The sequence below is a fragment of the Globicephala melas genome, chromosome 5 (genome assembly GCF_963455315.2).
Source record: "Globicephala melas chromosome 5, mGloMel1.2, whole genome shotgun sequence".
Taxonomy (NCBI): domain Eukaryota; kingdom Metazoa; phylum Chordata; class Mammalia; order Artiodactyla; family Delphinidae; genus Globicephala; species Globicephala melas.
Genome location: NC_083318.1, coordinates 36379034 through 36395726, shown reverse-complemented (window position 1 = coordinate 36395726; position 16693 = coordinate 36379034). Strand labels below are relative to the sequence as shown.

Sequence of the window (16693 nt, the reverse complement as noted above, 5' to 3'; positions counted from 1 at the left end):
TAGCTCTCCAGTGGCTTTGAAAACATGAGTGGTGCAAATTATCCATTATTTTATAATTATTACACCAGGATTGCTGGCGGGCAATGGCTTACAGCATCCTAGTCAGAAGTGGATGTCATTCCATGGTTCTTGAATTCAATGAATGAAGGGGACCCATAAAGAGATGGTGCAGCGGGCCGTAAGGCCTGGAATGAAGGCCCACTACCATGTGCTCCCTGACATCTGCTGACACAGGGAGGGCCTCATGTGGCTTAACTATAAGTTCCCCTCCCCACCCTGCTCCTGTGGACAAGCTCCCCTCTTCACACAACACTTCTCATCAAGGGGACCAGGTGCAATTCCTGCTTACTCATGAGCAGTGGGTTTCAGTGCCCTGCCAGCCTGTAATTGTCCAAACAAGCCCATCACATCCTCCCACGGGAACCAGGGGGCACCTCACCCTCCTGTTGCTCTTGCGTTGGCCAAAAAATTTGTTTGTTTCCCCGCTCACATGAAAAACCCGAACTTTTTGGCCAACCCAAATACAAAGCCTGCCTCCCACGAGCCCTGGTTGTTTGCTCTGCAACCCCTGAGTGGCCTGGGGGGGGACATGCACTGCCCGTCTTCCCTGGGCTGTGGGTATAAGTAACTAATACACTGCTGTCCAGCGTCAGATGGCACGTGTCTGGCCATCCCCGTAACCAGGCGGTGGAATCCCTCCCCCACTAGTGGGAGGAGAGGAGGTGATGAAAACACACAGGGATTAAAACTCACGTGAAGATCAAGTGCTCCCAGTGTCTCAGCTCCGCCTGCTCCTCCGTGGAGGCCTCCAGAGCATCGTCCTTCAGTCTCTGCCTCACGCTCTGAATGCCCTCCTGGCCTCTGTCCCTCTCCTCGCCCTCGAGCCGCTCGGCCCGGGCGGCCAGGTCCCTGCTGTGCTCCTCCAGGATCTGCTGCAGGAAGAGCCAGGGGACCCCGCGCTTGAGCAGCTCCTGGGTCATCACCGAGTTCTGCAGCCGCCGCAGCTGCTCTGTGGCTTTCTCGGACAGTGAGAGGGTCAGGGCCCTGAGCTCGTCCAGGGCAGCCTGGTCCAGGCGCTCCTGCAGCTCCTCCAGGGTGGCGCTGTGCTCGGCCACCAGGCTCCGCCACTGGCCCATGTACTGGCGAGCATCCTCGGCCGCCCCGAAGGCTTCAGCGATGGACAGCCGCTCCCTCCGCTGCTCCTTGTGCTGGCAGGAGTTCCAGAACAGACAGTTAACAGGGGGCGGGACTCGGTTGTACAGCTCTTGGGGAAAACACTCTGGTTGCAGGAAGCACCGAATGTCAACATCTCTTTCCCCAATCACCTCACATTCAGCAAATTATTCTTGAAAACAAAAAAAGTAACATAATAGAAAGACCAATGGAGATTGCCAAAGTAGCAGCAGAGGAGAATTGAGCCACGAAATGGAAACTTTGAATAAATGCTTTGCTCTTCTAAAACCTACTAAGATTTTTATGCAAGTAGGCTAATAGGACAGAAATACTGCAAGAGCGTGTTCAGAACTGGAAGGACTCTTGATTTCTCCCCATAGTCAAGTCTTAGACAACAAGAGAGGAAATTTCTATTAAGGTTTTTACCTTCTTAACACATCCTCCCCAAAGGAGAAGAGTGCATAACCTGGCTGATCTTTAGCAAAATGTGACCACCTTTTACTCATTTGTTTCAAAGAAGGATCCAGGACATCTTTTTCTCTCTTCCTTCACTCAGATATAATATTCTCTCTATCTTGCTCTCTTCTTCTGGACTAGACAAAACCTGCCTCTGTCTATGTTAATCACAGTATTCCAGAGGCAAGGCGTGGCAAATTTCATAATTCAAAGATTTAGGGTGAAGATTTAAGCAAAAGGCTTAAGCTGCCTCACCCAACTGAGCTTTTAGCAGTACCTCCTTTGTCTGAGGTTGCATCGTTTTTAAATGAATCAATAAAGTTGATCGTTGTTCCCCCCTCCCAAAAAAACAAAATTATTCTTTAGAAAATAAGCCAACATGTAGTGAAAACTTCATTTGTTCAACATTTATTGAACACGTATCTATTGAGTAGTAAAACCCAAGAGGCAGACCACCTGGGCTCCTATCCTGGCTTCTCCACTTACAAGCTGAGCCACCCAAAACGAGTGTCTGGCCCTGTCTGGGCCTCTACTGCCTAATCTGTAAAATGGGGATAATAATAGGATCTACTTCACAGAGTAGTTGTGAGGATGCAATGAGTTGCTGAAGACATGTGTAACTCTTAGAGGAGGGCCTGGTGCAGAATTGGCATCAATGAATGTCTGCTATTATTATTACCAAGTCCCAGGCACATAGGAACTGAAAATTGAGATACCCTAAGAGAAAACCCCCCTGAGATCCATGAGAGACAATTTAAATGAGGAGGTCACAGAAGGCCTTTTAAAGAAGGAGACCCAAATGGATAAACAACAAGGTCCTATTGTACAGCACGGGGAACTAAATTCAATATCCTGTAGTAAAACATAATGGAAAAGAAAAACAGACAACAAAGGCTAATCACCACCAAGAGTAATTACAGCAATAATATGCTACTACTAATTTTAAAAAGTTAAAAAAATACAGAAGGAGACCCAGGCTTCCCTGGTGGCACAGTGGTTGGGAGTCTGCCTGCTAATGCTGGGGTCACGGGTTCAAGCCCTGGTCTGGGAGGATCCCACATGTCGCGGAGCGACTGGGCCCGTGGGCCACGACTACTGAGCCTGCGCGTCTGGAGCCTGTGCTCCGCAACAAGAGAGGCCGCGATAGTGAGAGGCCCGCGCACCGTGATGAAGAGTGGCCCCCGCTTGCCACAACTAGAGAAAGCCCTCGCACAGAAACGAAGACCCAACACAGCAAAAATAAATTAATTAATTAATAAACTCCTACCCCCAACATCTTCTTCTTTAAAAAAAAAAAAAAAAAAGAAGGAGACCCAAGGGAGACCTGAGGGATGAGGTCATATCTCAGCTGGGTTAAGATGGGGGAAAGGATATTCCTGGGAGAAAGAGCAGTAGGCATAAAGGCCCTGTGCTGGGAAAAAGCTGACATGCATAGAGATGTACATCACGGTGTTATTAACAATAGTGCATCTGTGGACAGTCCGGCTTCTATTTTGTGCAAATATGTCTTGTTCATGGGTCCGGGTGACCAGAGAGTGTCAATTCCTTCCTTCTACAATATTGGTTGAGCACCTACAATGTGTCCTCAGAGCTGAGGATATGACACAAACCTTTGCCTTTGTGGAGCTATGTTCTCACTCTGTACCACTCACAAGATTTATCAAAAGCAGCTGTAAGAAACAGTACTCATGGAAAACTGCTGAAGTATCTGCAGTTCTTCCATCCTTCCAGACCCTAGCCTGGAACCAGGCCAGACCATCAGAGAAGTGTGTTCTTGGGCCTCATTGCTTTGATCCTTGAGCCAATGGAGATGGATGAGGTGATGCTAAAGATGGGGTGGAGTTCAACGGTCCAGGTGAGAATGCTGGGCCCAACACTTGATAATAAAAGCAGAGTTTTTATCAACCAAATTAAGTTATTGTTTCCCTTTCCCTCCCGAATGGCATCAGACCACCCCCTGTGTTATCCCATGTATCTAGTATCTCCTCTGAATCTGTCCTTTTTCCCGTGCTCAGGACATGCTCTCATCCGTTTTGACCTGGTCAAGGTCTACAGCCTCCCATTGGTCCCATTGTAGACCTGCTCAAGGTCTACAGCCTGGGGCTCCTCCAACTCTATCGCAGGCTGCTCACAGGAGCTTCCTAAATCCCAAATCTGATCTTCCTTCTGAAACTGAGCAGGACCTGTGGGGCTCCTGGGCATGGGAGCCTTTTGAACAGCTGCTAATCAGGGAAGGGAGGGGAGGCAGAGACAAGGGAGGGGCAGCCAAGAAACAATAGTGCAGCCTTGGGGCGGGGTCCCGGTTCCGCCTCAAGGGATACACATAACAGTATCTTTGAGCTCTTTTACAGAACTAAAACCCCCGACAAATGGAAGATATTAGCATTCTTCATTCCAGAGAAGGTAATGACCTTCAGGAGACCACCTGAGGCCAGATTAAGGAACTGCGGGCACTGCACACACCCTGACCCTTAGCAGCAACTCCGCCCTTGAACCACTGCTACAAAACTCATCACCAAATCCTCCCCGGTTGGGACACACAGTTTTTCAGGGCATCAGCCCACTGCGTCCTTCTTTGCCTGACAAAGCAATAAAGCTGTTCTTTTCTACTTCACCCAAAACTCTGTCTCCAAGATTTGATTCAGCACTGGTGCACAGAGGCCGAGATTTTGGCATCACTTCTCCTGAAAACCCTTCAGTGTTCCCCACTGTCCTCGAATGAAGGTCAGCTGCCAGCCCGGCACACTGCCCTCATTGACGAGGTGCTGCTTCCTGGGAGTGCCTCCTCCAGCCCCCGCCCTCTGCCCTCCCAGCTCTCAAGTTCTCGGAGCTCCACGCACAGCGGGGCACCCTCGCCTGAGTGCTTCACCTTTGAACAAGACGCCTCCCCATCCCCTGCAGTGTCCTTCCTGCTTTGCTCGCATCAGATGCTCATCTGTCCCCCAGAACTCGGGTACCCCAGGAGACGGTGACTTCCTCTCTGTGCTACCAGAGCATGTAGGGAGCACATGATGCCTTTCTGTGGTTGCCGGTTGGTCTCTCCCTTCTCGAGGTTCACAAACAGCCGAGCAGGTCAGTGTCAAGGACAAGACTGAGGCTCTAAGTCAGACAGGCCTGGGCTCAATTCCACATCTGCCACTCACTAAACATGTGACCTTGACCTCATTACTTAATACTGTGATCTGAATGCTTGTGTTCCCCCAACATCCATATGTTGAAACCTAACATGGGACATGGTGGTGTTAGGAGAGGGGGCCTTGGGGAGGTGCTTAGGTCATGAGGGTGGAGCCCCCTGAATGGGATTATGCCCTTATAAAAGAGGCCCCACACTCACCCACCAAGCTTCCTCCCCCTTTCCACCCTTCTGACTTCTTCTACCAGCAAGAAGTCAGCTGTCTGCAGCCAGAAGAGGGCCTTCACCAGAACCCGACCTTGCCGGCACCCTGACCTTGGACTCCCAGCCTCCAGAACCGTGAGATATAAATTGTGGTTCCTTATAAGCCACCCAGTCTGGTACTTCGTTATAGCAGCACAAATAGACCACAATACTTAAGCCCTGTCAGCCTCAAAGTCTTCATTAAAAAAAGAGAAAACAGGGCATCCCTGCTGGCGCAGTGGTTGAGAGTCCGCCTGCCGATGCAGGGGACACGGGTTCGTGTCCCGGTCCGGGAAGCTCCCACATGCCGCGGAGCGGCTGGGCCCGTGAGCCATGGCCACTGAGCCTGCGCGTCCGGAGCCTGTGCTCTGCAACGGGAGAGGCCACAACAGTGAGAGCCCCGCGTACCACAAAAAAAAAAAAAAAAAACAGAAAACAGTAGCATCTACCTCATAGGGTTAATGTAAGGATTAAATAAAATACATAATACACTTAGCACAGTGCCAATTAAACAGTCCATAAATGTTGTAGCACCCATCAGTCATTATTCACTGGAACCAGCACTCCTATTGCCTTGCCCTGGCAGACATTACTAACCTACCGCAACACTCAGCTTTGCTAGGACCTGTAGAGATCTTGACGCAGCATTCCAAAAAGTCACTACCAATCAACTGTAGATGGCACATCAGGATGCCTGCCCAGCTGCCCTTCGGATCCTAGCCCTCTGATGGCAGTGCCTGGCATGGAACCCGGCACTTGGTGGGGGTTCACAATGGTTATGTAAAGAATCAAGAGCATAATTCCTTATATACCTTTTGCAGCATCTCTCGTCTTCTCTTAATTATTAATTTTTGGTGGAGTTTTTTCTTTTCCTGCTTTAAGTCATTGTCCAACTTCTGTTTTATAGAAAAGACTTCTGTCTGAGCCCGCTCCAAGAGCACCCGCATCTGATCTTCATCCAAGTAGCCTGCTCTAGATGAAAAAGATGCAGGGTTAGTTAACACACTATCCAAACTCACCTGCAGCTTGGCTGTGCTGTCGCTGAATGTTTATCTCCATATTAGTTCGGTTTGAATCAGAGAAATCTCTACCATCAGAAGGAGCAGGAGAACAGGCAGCTAAGACGTTACGAAAATGCAGGAAGGGTAAGGTCAGCTTTTTCAGAGACGTGCAGAGAAAGCTCACATCCCGAGAGAAATTACAATTGGGCAAGAGTTCTTGGAGGCAGCAACACTCAAGGGGACCACTGTGGAACAGGTAGAATCTTCCAAGAGGAGATGGTAGATTAGGAAGTCCTAGTGACAGGAATGGCACAAGTAAAGTCCAAGAGGTAAAATGCAGGGAAAACTCACTGTGAGGGTTAATTCTGTTTATCAACTTGACTGGCCAGGGTGCCCAGACTAAAGATCACTTCTGAGTGTGTCTGTGCAGGGGTTTCCAGGTGAGACTAACATTTGAATGGGTGGGCTCAGTAAAGCAGAGGACCCTCCCCAATGTGGGTGGGCACCCAGTCCACTGAGGGCCTGAACAGAATAAAAGGTGGAGGAGTAAGGAATTCACTTTTTTTTTCCTGCCTCACTGTTGAGCTGGGACATTTCATCTCATCCTCTCCTGCTCTAGGGCTGGGATTCCCCTGGTTCTCAGGCCTCTGGACTGAATTACACCACTGGCTTTCCTGGGCCTCCAGCTTGCAGACGGCAGATTTTGGGTCTTCTCAGCCTCCACAGTCACACGACACAATTCCTCATACATATCTTACTGGTTCTGTTTTTCTGTTGCTGCCACTATCACCACTACCATTCCCAGTCTGTCTGCATCCTTGGGCTGGGCCCCCTGCTTGGCATACCGTAGATTCCCCATGGAAGCTTCCTGAAGGAATGAATAGGTGACTGAGCAAATGGCAGATATGCATTTCAGAAATATAAGTCTGTGCCAACCTATTAAAATAGGATTTAAAAATCAGAGGTACAGAACACTTCCCTGGTAACTGCTGCCCATGGTATACCCAGCTGTTGGGTGCTTCCATTCAAGGCAAGGAGCTGTTTCTTTCACTCGAGTGAAAATGAATCAGGAATGTCAAGTTGACTGCAGGGACAAATTCATTAGCATCTTTGGGTGGGAAGTGTTCACATAACTTGCACCTTACTGAATCCTCATTAAAGAGGACAAGAGACGGCTTCCCTGGTGGCTCAGTGGTTGAGAGTCCGCCTGCCGATGCAGGGGACACGGGTTCGTGCCCTGGTCCGGGAGGGTCCCACATGCCACGGAGCGGCTGGGCCAGTGAGCCACGGCCGCTGAGCCTGCGCGTCCGGAGCCTGTGCTCCACAACGGGAGAGGCCACAACAGTGAGAGGCCCGCGTACCGCAAAAAATAAAAATAAAAAATAAAAAATAAATAAAGAGGGCAAGAGAGCTGCCAAGTTCTAGTACAATTACTCAGGTAGTAGAACCAGTTCATAAAAGCACGGCTTGTCCTAAGAAAGCCAACCTTATCGTCATGGCCCTACTCATTTTAAAGCTTGTAACCTACAAAGAATAAATTTCATTGTTGACAATTATGCGTCTCATAGACTAGCTGAGAAGGAACGCTGCCGAAGGGCTAGAGGCTGCAGCGAACAGCACTATTTACCTGGCTGCATGGTACCCCAGTGCTGCTGAGAAAAGATACTCAGAGTCCAAGATAAGCATCTGTGTATTTATACTTAATTCCAAAGGCCAAGACATGGAGGCAACCTAAATGTCCATTGACAGATGAATGAATGAAGAAGATGTGGCGTATATATATATATATATATATATATATATATATATATATATATACACACACATATATGTAATGGAATATTACTCAGCCATAAAAAAGAATGAAATAATGCCATTTGCAGCAACATGGATGGACCTAGAGATTATCATACTAAGTGAAGTAAGTCAGACAGAGAAAGACAAATACCATATGATGTCACTTATATGTGGAAGCTAAAATATGATACAAATGAACTTATTTACAAAACAGACTCACAGACGTAGAAAACAAACTTACGGTTGCCAAAGGGGAAAGGCATGATGGGATAAATTAGGAATTTGGGATTAGCAGATATACACTACTATATATAAAATAGATAACCAACCAGGACCTACTGTATAGCACAGGGAACTATACTGAATATTTTGTAATAACTTATAAGGGAAAAGAATGTGATAAAGGATAGATATATATATGTATGTATAACTGAATCACTGTGCTGTACACCTGAAACTAAGTCAACTATACTTCAATTAAAAAAAAATACAAAAATAAAAACAAACTCCACCCCACCAAAAAAAGAAAAACAAAGGTGAATGCAAGAGCCAGCGGTGTCCTAGAGCTCAAGGAGAAGTGGGCTATCCCATCACACAGTTCATGAAAGCCTCCACCACTGATTTCTCTATGAAATGTTGGGGATTTGCTTTAAAATAACTCAGGGCAGGTATGTATAGCTACATCAAGATTGCCCACAAGCTGGTACCTACTGAAGCTGATGATGGGCACACGTCGGCCCACTGTATTGTTGTCTCGACTATGGGGTATGTTTTAAAAATTCTGTAATGCAAAGGATTCTTCCAACTAGAGAATTCTTAAGAAATAAGTCAGGAGCAGCCAGTGCATGCGCTGAATGAACAGAAGTAGATGGTCTTTGATGAGGAACGTTGGGGCAAGGCTGTTTGTCTGCATCATTTTGGGTGGTTTGGGGGTTTTACCTCTCGTGTTTCTGGATAAGGAGGGTCAGCTGAGCAGAAGCAGTGCTAAGCAGGCCCTGCACACGGGTCTCTGATGACTGTATGTTCTGGACCAGATACTCCCTGTGGCCAAATCTTTTACTGAGATGGTATCTCTTACTAGCCTGGAAAAAGTCCATTAGTTCTTCTACATTGTCCTGTTTAAAAAAAAAATCAAGAAAGTATGCTTAAATAAAATTTAAAGAAAATTCTTTCTAGTCAGTTAAAATATTACATTTCCTTTCTGAAGAAAATACACGGCGATGGAAGCCCTGGGATTAACACCTTAAACGTCCCTGCCTCGAACAAAGGCTCAGAAGAAATGAGGGCTTTGAAAAGTGCATTTGAGACCCAGATGGTAAAGAGTTATCAAAACAACTAACTTTGCTTCCCTAGAAATGGAATATAAATTTCTCTCAGGCATCCTTCACCCAAGCGCACAGTCACACCTGTGGCGCTCCCCAAACACAGCACCAGGACAGGTGCTGAAGTTCTGGGATAAATTAGCCACCGGCTCTGACCCCAGAACTCCCACTCTCATGGAGGACATGAGATGAGCCTGGTCACGGAGTAGAACAAAGTTCTTATAATGTACAAAATGCATAAGAACCCAAGCAACACAAGAGAGTAATAATAGCCTTGCATATACTGGGTGTTTTTGCTGGGCCTGGCATTGGACCCAGAGCATTTCTCATCTTTTGTAACTTAATTTAGGGACAGGATACTATTATTCCCATTTCACAGATGAGGAAACTGAGTCCATATCACACAGCTGGTAAATGACTGAGCAGGGATTTGAACTCAGCCATCTAATTCCAGGGCCTGTGTTTTAACTTCATAATAGGCTGTCTCCCAAATCCAGCTTCAACCAGTAGCATAATAATCAGACCAGCAGTAATTAAACCCACGGTAATTAAAACATCAGCCTCAGTGTACTATCCCACTGACTGGCTCTGCTGTCTTTTTTCCATCTGGGGAAATACTGTCCATGCAGTGGGTTACCGGAAAGTTCAACATTTTGTTCAATAAGAAACGTATGATGTTTTTCTTTCCACACAAAAGCTATAACCTCTCCAGGTCCAACACCTGAGGATTTGCATTCTCCTGACAGTGAAAAGCAGAATGGTCGGTGGGATGTGGCCAAATGCCAGCTTCTCTCTGAGAGCTCCTGGCAGCAGAATCAATACAGCAGGAACACTGTGGTGACATTTCTACCCTCTACGGAGCTGGATCACGTGAGTCAGCTGACCTGAGCCCTTGCCGTCGGGAAGCTCAGAGTCGGGATCCTCAAATCCTAATCTGTCTGTGCCTTGGGACTGTCACCAGGGCTGTTACTTTTTTGTCCCCAGTATTATTAACAATAACACGTGTTCTTTCCAACATGGAGAGTCAGCCACAGCTTATCACGAGGAGCGGGCAAAACGACAGCAAAATCTGTTAATCCCTAAGTGATGCTGTGGGGTCTGAATACCTACCCAGGACTTTATTTACTTTCCTAAAGTTTTACTGGGAAAAACCAAGAGCAAAACGGAGAGGCTGGCCGGCTCTCTTCACGCCAAGATGCCCAGTGCTTTCTGACAGTGGTCTTCTCTTTCCAAAAGGCTCATGAGAGCCGCCTGGTCTCCTCGTGGGACAGCCCTGATCTGTTGCAGCTCTCACTCACGAGGCCTGTGCCAGGACCAGAAATCTGGTGCTTTATTGCACACCAGTGATGCACTGGGTGGACACGCACAGGTAAAATGCCTCAGGCAGGCCTCATAAAAATAGTGACAGTCTCATAAACTATTTTCACAGTCATCTAGGAATTTATTCAGTCTGGGTTAATGACACTCACACTCAAGCTTACATGCAAAAACACCCACAAATTCACCCAAGCATATCGAGACAGAGAACATAAACCCTAGGCATACATCGCCATACATACGTGTATGCACATATATATTTATATTTTTAACCACTATATATATTAAACATATACTGTGCCAAGCACTGGCTTTCCATGAATTAGGTCATGAAATCTCCATCATGCCCCTTTTAGTGTGGGGACTCTATTACCCTCATTTTACAGGTGAGGCAACTGAGTCTCAGAGAAGTTAGGCAATTTGCTTAAATTCACAGAGCTGATGGGTAGTGGAACTGGAATGCAAGTCCAGGTGAGCCTGAGTCTAAGGCCTGTGCTTCAAGCCCCCATTTGCCCTGCTTATTGGAAACTCAGCCGCCGCATCAAGAGGTCGAAGGAAGACAGCATTAGTTCACTGGAACCCAGCACAAAAGAGACAGGACTTAGCTCAGAAAGAGGAGAAATTTACTGAAACAGTTCAGGAAAATGACTCCTCCATCAGAGAGAGCCTCATCTGAGGCATTACCTGTATTTTAGAGTAATCTTGCAGCAGCATTCTCGCCGCCTCTGGCTTCAGTTCCCCTTTGAAAATAGCACTTTTTATCTGGGTAAAAAAGATACTGTGCAGTTCATTCCTCTGGAAAATGGCCAGCTGCCTGTGGGCCTTGGCAAAGTCTTCCTCCTGCTGCAGAGCAAGGGACCTCCTCAGGTGCTCCTGTTCTAGGCCATGGAGGGTCCGCAGGAGGCTGCTGCATTCGATAGCGGACTGTGGAGAAGAGCGGGGCACGTGGGAGGTGACACACTGGTCAGGCATGCACAGGCACATGTGTACAACATGTGAGCACACACATGCATGCACGTGCACATGTTCATACATGCATGCACACACAGCACACATGCATGCACCAACACACATGTGCACAGTGCATATAAATGCACCCAGCAGCAATGCACATACAGGCACACGTACATGCATGTGCACATGCACACACACATGTACAGAGGACACATACATGCACCATCGACATACACACATGCACAGTGCATATCAATGCACACAGCAGTAATGCACATACACACACACATGCATGCACGTGTACAGGCACATACACACACGCTCAGCACACAGACATGCACCAACACACATGTGCACACATACACATGCACAGTGCATATAAACGCGCACAGCAACAAACAGTGAGCACACATGCACAAAGATACAGGCACACACAGCAATACAAATACAGTGCACGCATGTGCACATGCACACACAAGCATGTGTGTGCACACCCACATGGAACACACACATGTATACACACAGGCATACACACACACTGAATCCCAAATTTGCCATGAGGAAGCTGCTAAACTCTGGGAAATGCTGTTGTAACCTGTCCTCCCTGTTATCTTAACGTTTTCCAGAACCATCTCAAAGAAAAAAATTCACAAGAGTGGAAATTTTCAAATCAAACTGGCTGAAAATAGCCCGCAAAATGGAAACATCAATGGACTGTGCTGTTAGGCTCTCAAGCTTATTTCCATCATCTTTCATCCTTAACTTAGATGAAGAAAAAAATACGAGCAATCAGGCCCAAGCTGATAACATTTGTGTTAAAAGGGAGGCAAAGGGGAGGTAGGAAGTGGCTCCTGGGATGCCTCCACTTTATGTGGTCCAGAGGGAGGGCAGCAGGGGGGTGACACGCCTTCACTAAGTTCCTGATGCATCTGCACTCCCATTACCTCAAAAGACTCATGCCGCAGGAGGGTGTCTTAGTCATTCCACGTGCAGAGGTGGAATTCTAAGAAGCCCCCAAGATTCCTGGCCCCCGGTGTAAGACGTCACAGAAATCCCCTCCCTCTGAGTGTGGACATAAACTTTGAATATGATGGGACTGTCACTCCAATGGTCAGATTATTATGTGGCAAAGCTGAAGGGGTCTTCTCTTCTGGAGAGAAGTAGTTATTCACAGCTGACTTGATCTAAATTACAGAATGCAAGTCACCCACAATGAGGGTGTTGGGCCCCTGGCTCTGGGCACCACAGGGATGCTCTGCTACCAGGGGAGTAGCTGGTGCCCAGGTAGGTCCATTCATCCATGAAAGTGACCTTCTATTTTGACAGTATGCAATTTGACAAGCTCCAAACCTCAATTTATTTTAATTAATAGGAATGAAACAGGGGTGAAATCCATTTAACTCCTCACAGCCAGGACAAAAAGCAAGCACACAGCACACGTGCACGCGCGCACACACACACACATACACACGTGCTTGAGTGCGCGCGTGCAAATCCTAAAACGTAATTATCTGTCCTTGCTTAGAATAGTATTTCTGAAGAATAAGTCATGAGGAAATGTGTTTGTGTCATAGTGAAATGCTCCTTAAAATAACTTTTGGTGGGAGTCCCCCCCATTTCCATGTATACTGCCCTCCTAAGGGGGTCCAGAGACCCACAGAAATGTGTTCATCCCCTGCTCTAGTTCAGTCCTTCTGTGGCACAGAGGAGAAGACTAAATCCTAAAACAGGGGACACCACGGAGGCCTGCCAAGCAGGGGAGGTCATGTGAGGTAGCCTGGGAAGTACTGTACTAGGGGGCATCGGGGACTGGGGTAAAGTAGAGAGAGCAAGCCCTGCTTACGGGGTCAGCCACTGCTCAGCCCACCAAAGGGGGCTCTGCAGGACTACGCACCTGGTGTGGCCATATCTTTCCATTTTTTTTAAGAGAAGCTGAAAGTCTGGATTTTCTATCCAAAATTTTATATTTTAAATATTGGCAACAAATGTGCCTTTTTAAAGGTACATTAAAATAATGGTCACTCACCCCCAACTCCCTGTTGAACTTTCCACTAAAATAGACTTCTCAGAGAAATGAGGCATGTTTATCCTTCGGCTTAAAAGGCCTAAAAAAGCAACTTGCATGGAGAGATTGGGAGGCCTGGATCAGGATAGGGTACTTCGATCCTGGCTCGAGAATCGCAGGCCTGTGCCAGGCTGTTCTGACAACTGCTCTTCGTGCTGACTCTAGGCCATCAAAAATGTGAAATCGCGTCAGGAAATTATGACTGTACTAAATGACACTCCCTGTACTCAATTTAGCAAGCTGGACAAATTGTGAAAATGTTTTATAGAAATAAAACCCCCAGAGATGGTTCCAGTGTTAAGAGTTCTTGCCCTTAAGGCATCTTTTCCTTTAAGACACACTCAAAGGAGTTAGGAAACCTCCGGCAGCTCAGGGCAGGATGCGCTGCTGCTGCCTCTTCTCCAAGTAGCTGGGAAGCACGTGGATCTGGAAGAGGGTCCCCCTACAAAGTACACACGCTGAACGGCCAGTGGCTGCTTGCAGGAAGCTGGGCAAGACACTTCCCCTCTGGGCTTCTGTTTCTCCAACTTGAACTGGAAAGATTTCACATCCTGACTGTTTCATGTCATGGGCTTCTTTAAAGATTACACTAAATAATGAAACTGGATAGAACAGGGCTGACACTGCCAAGCATCGGTCTAAGGACTATACAAGTATTGACAGTCCTATATGACAGGCATCATTATTCTCCCCAGTTTAAGGATGGGGAAACCGAGACCCAAGGAGCCTGAACAAGGCACCTTCTGGAGGAAGAAAGTGAGATCTAAACCGAAGCCACCTGCCTTCAGAGTCTATATTTGCCACTACCCTTAAGAGCTTCTCCATGCAGAAACGCTTTACAGACTGTACGGGATCATATAGATGTTTAAATGTGAACAGATTTCATCGCTATACTAATTACTGGAATTCCTAAACTTTACTCAAAAAAACTGATACTCATTTAGCTTTTTTTTAAAAAAACAAAACAAAAAACTAATTCTTGGAGGAATAATATGGCCAAAATATTTTCATGCATTTTATTTAAAGAATACTACAATAAATGAATAGATGACAAAGTCATTCTAAGATGGAATGACTTGCACAGACTGGGAGGGAAATAGCTCTGTTAACTTTTGCAGTTTTATGCTATGTTTGGAAGTGGATTTGCTCAAATAAGGAGACGTGTCTCTAGACAGGGTGGCCTGGGGGATCCATAGTGATGGTGCCGCCCACCCTGAGCCCTGCACAGAGCGAGCAGGAGAACACTGTGTGTCACCCCTTCTCCGTGCCCCCAACAACCAGTGGAAACAATGAGCAAACACTTAAAACTGCGCTGCCACGGGCAGTCTTTGCAACAAAAGCATTGCAAAGGCAGAAGCCCACCAGGATTACGATGCACTGTTGCGTGAGGGTGGCTGTGAGCCTTGATGCTCGGGGAGAGCTGCCTGGGTGTGTGTCTTGGTCCACCCACGTGTCCTCAGGCAGGTGACCTTCTCCTATCTGTTTCCTCACCTGTAAATGTGGGAGCCTATCAATTCCCACTTCACCGAGTGGGTGTGAATATTTGAAGAGAAGGTCCAGGTGATGTGCTCTGAAAAACTCCTGGCCTTCAGTGAAGGCCAGGTGATATGCTAAGTGTGAGAGCGTTTAATGACATCTGTGATGGTAAGTGGAAACAACCATGACAGAAGGTTCAATGAACCGCATAAACCTTACTCTGTAAAAAAAAAAAAAAGTAAAAATAAAGCAAAAGGTTTGTGCTGAAATTCGAGGACAGGAGTGGGGTCCCCTTAGCATAGTGGTGTCTCCAGGCTCAGACACACAGCAGGAACTCAACAAACAGGCTGAACGAATGTTTGTCTACTGTTGACTGGTGGAATGTGTTTCAATTTTTTTCTGGGTTTTTCCTTTTATGCTTTGGAGCTGGAGTTGGCAGAATTTCAGTAAAGGCCAGATAAATATTTTAGGCTTTCCAGGACACATCAGGGTTCTGTCACATATTCTTTTTTTGTTTTTACTTTTTACAATCCTTTAAAAATGTAAAAACCATTCTCAACTCAAGGGCCAGAAAAAACAGGCCGGGCAGGATTGGACTCATGGGTCCTAGTTTGCTGACCTCTGCTTCTGAGTACCTTCCAAGTCTCCCTCATTGAATGCGTATTATTTTTATCAGAAAAAAATATATAACAAATTGAGGAAATAAGAGAGAGAGAGAGAATGAGACTGTTTGGGGCTGAAGCAGTGAACAGTGTGTTTAACACATTCTTTTAAAGTGCTGGACTCACGGAAACACAGGGCCGACCTGTGCAATCATGGATGGAGATCAGAGAGCACGGTCAGCCAGGGGAACAGTGGTGGGCTGAACGCTGCCCCCTCTCCAAAAAGATACATCCACAGCGTAATCCCAGAACCTATGAACATGACCTTATTCGGAATAAGGGTCTTTGCAGATAATAATACAGGATCATTTAGCTAGGTCCTAAATCAAAAGATGAGTGTCCTTAAAAGAGACAGAAGTGGATGTGACAGGGTCATGGGGCCATGTGAAGACCAAGGTCAAGATTGGAGGGATGGGGCTTCCCTGGTGGCACAGTGGTTGAGAGTTCGCCTGCTGATGCAGGGGACGCGGGTTCGTGCCCCGGTCCGGGAAGATCCCACATGCCGCGGAGCGGCTGGGCCTGTGAGCCATGGCCACTGAGCCTGTGCGTCCGGAGCCTGTGCTCCGCAACGGGAGAGGCCACAACAGTGAGAAGTCCGCGTACCGAAAAAAAAAAAAAGATTGGAGGGATGCAGCCACAAGCTAAGGAATGCTTGGAGCCACCAGAAGCTGGCAGAGGCAAGGAAGGATTCTCCCCAAGAGATTTCAGAAGGGCCATGCCTGGCTGACACCTTGATTTTGGACTTCTGGCCTCCAGAACTGTGAGAGAATAAATTTCTGTTGTTTTAAGCCACGAAGTCTGTGGTCATTTGTTACAGCAGCTACAGGAAATCCATACAGGAGCCAAACAGAAAATAAGCCACACCCTAAAATGAGATGTGTGTTGAGGCGAGGGGACCCCAGCTGCAGGGGAGTGGCTGGGGGTGAGACAGCGTGAATCGCACCTCTCTGCTTAAGTGCCCAGCCCGTAGTCTGACCACAGGTGACAGACCATCTGAGAGCCAGGCGCTGTCACCCTGAGAGCTCTCTACTCTCTCCCAGAGGATTTCTGTGCACGGCTGCCAGTCTGCAGAATGGAGGTTAGGAGTTCAGAAG

At 47.2% G+C, this 16693-nt stretch overlaps 1 protein-coding gene across 1 annotated transcript in view; it reads right to left on the bottom strand.

Annotated features, from left to right (window-relative positions):
• EVC2 (EvC ciliary complex subunit 2) overlaps positions 1-16693 on the bottom strand; it is a 139210-nt gene that overhangs the window by 49823 nt on the left and 72694 nt on the right. Inside the window, exons 11-14 of the mRNA XM_030864188.3 lie at positions 11127-11366; positions 8743-8918; positions 5818-5977; positions 754-1208 (exon numbers count right to left, since the gene is read on the bottom strand). Coding sequence (XP_030720048.2) covers positions 754-1208; positions 5818-5977; positions 8743-8918; positions 11127-11366 — 1031 coding nt within the window. The remainder of the gene's footprint in view (positions 1-753; positions 1209-5817; positions 5978-8742; positions 8919-11126; positions 11367-16693) is intronic.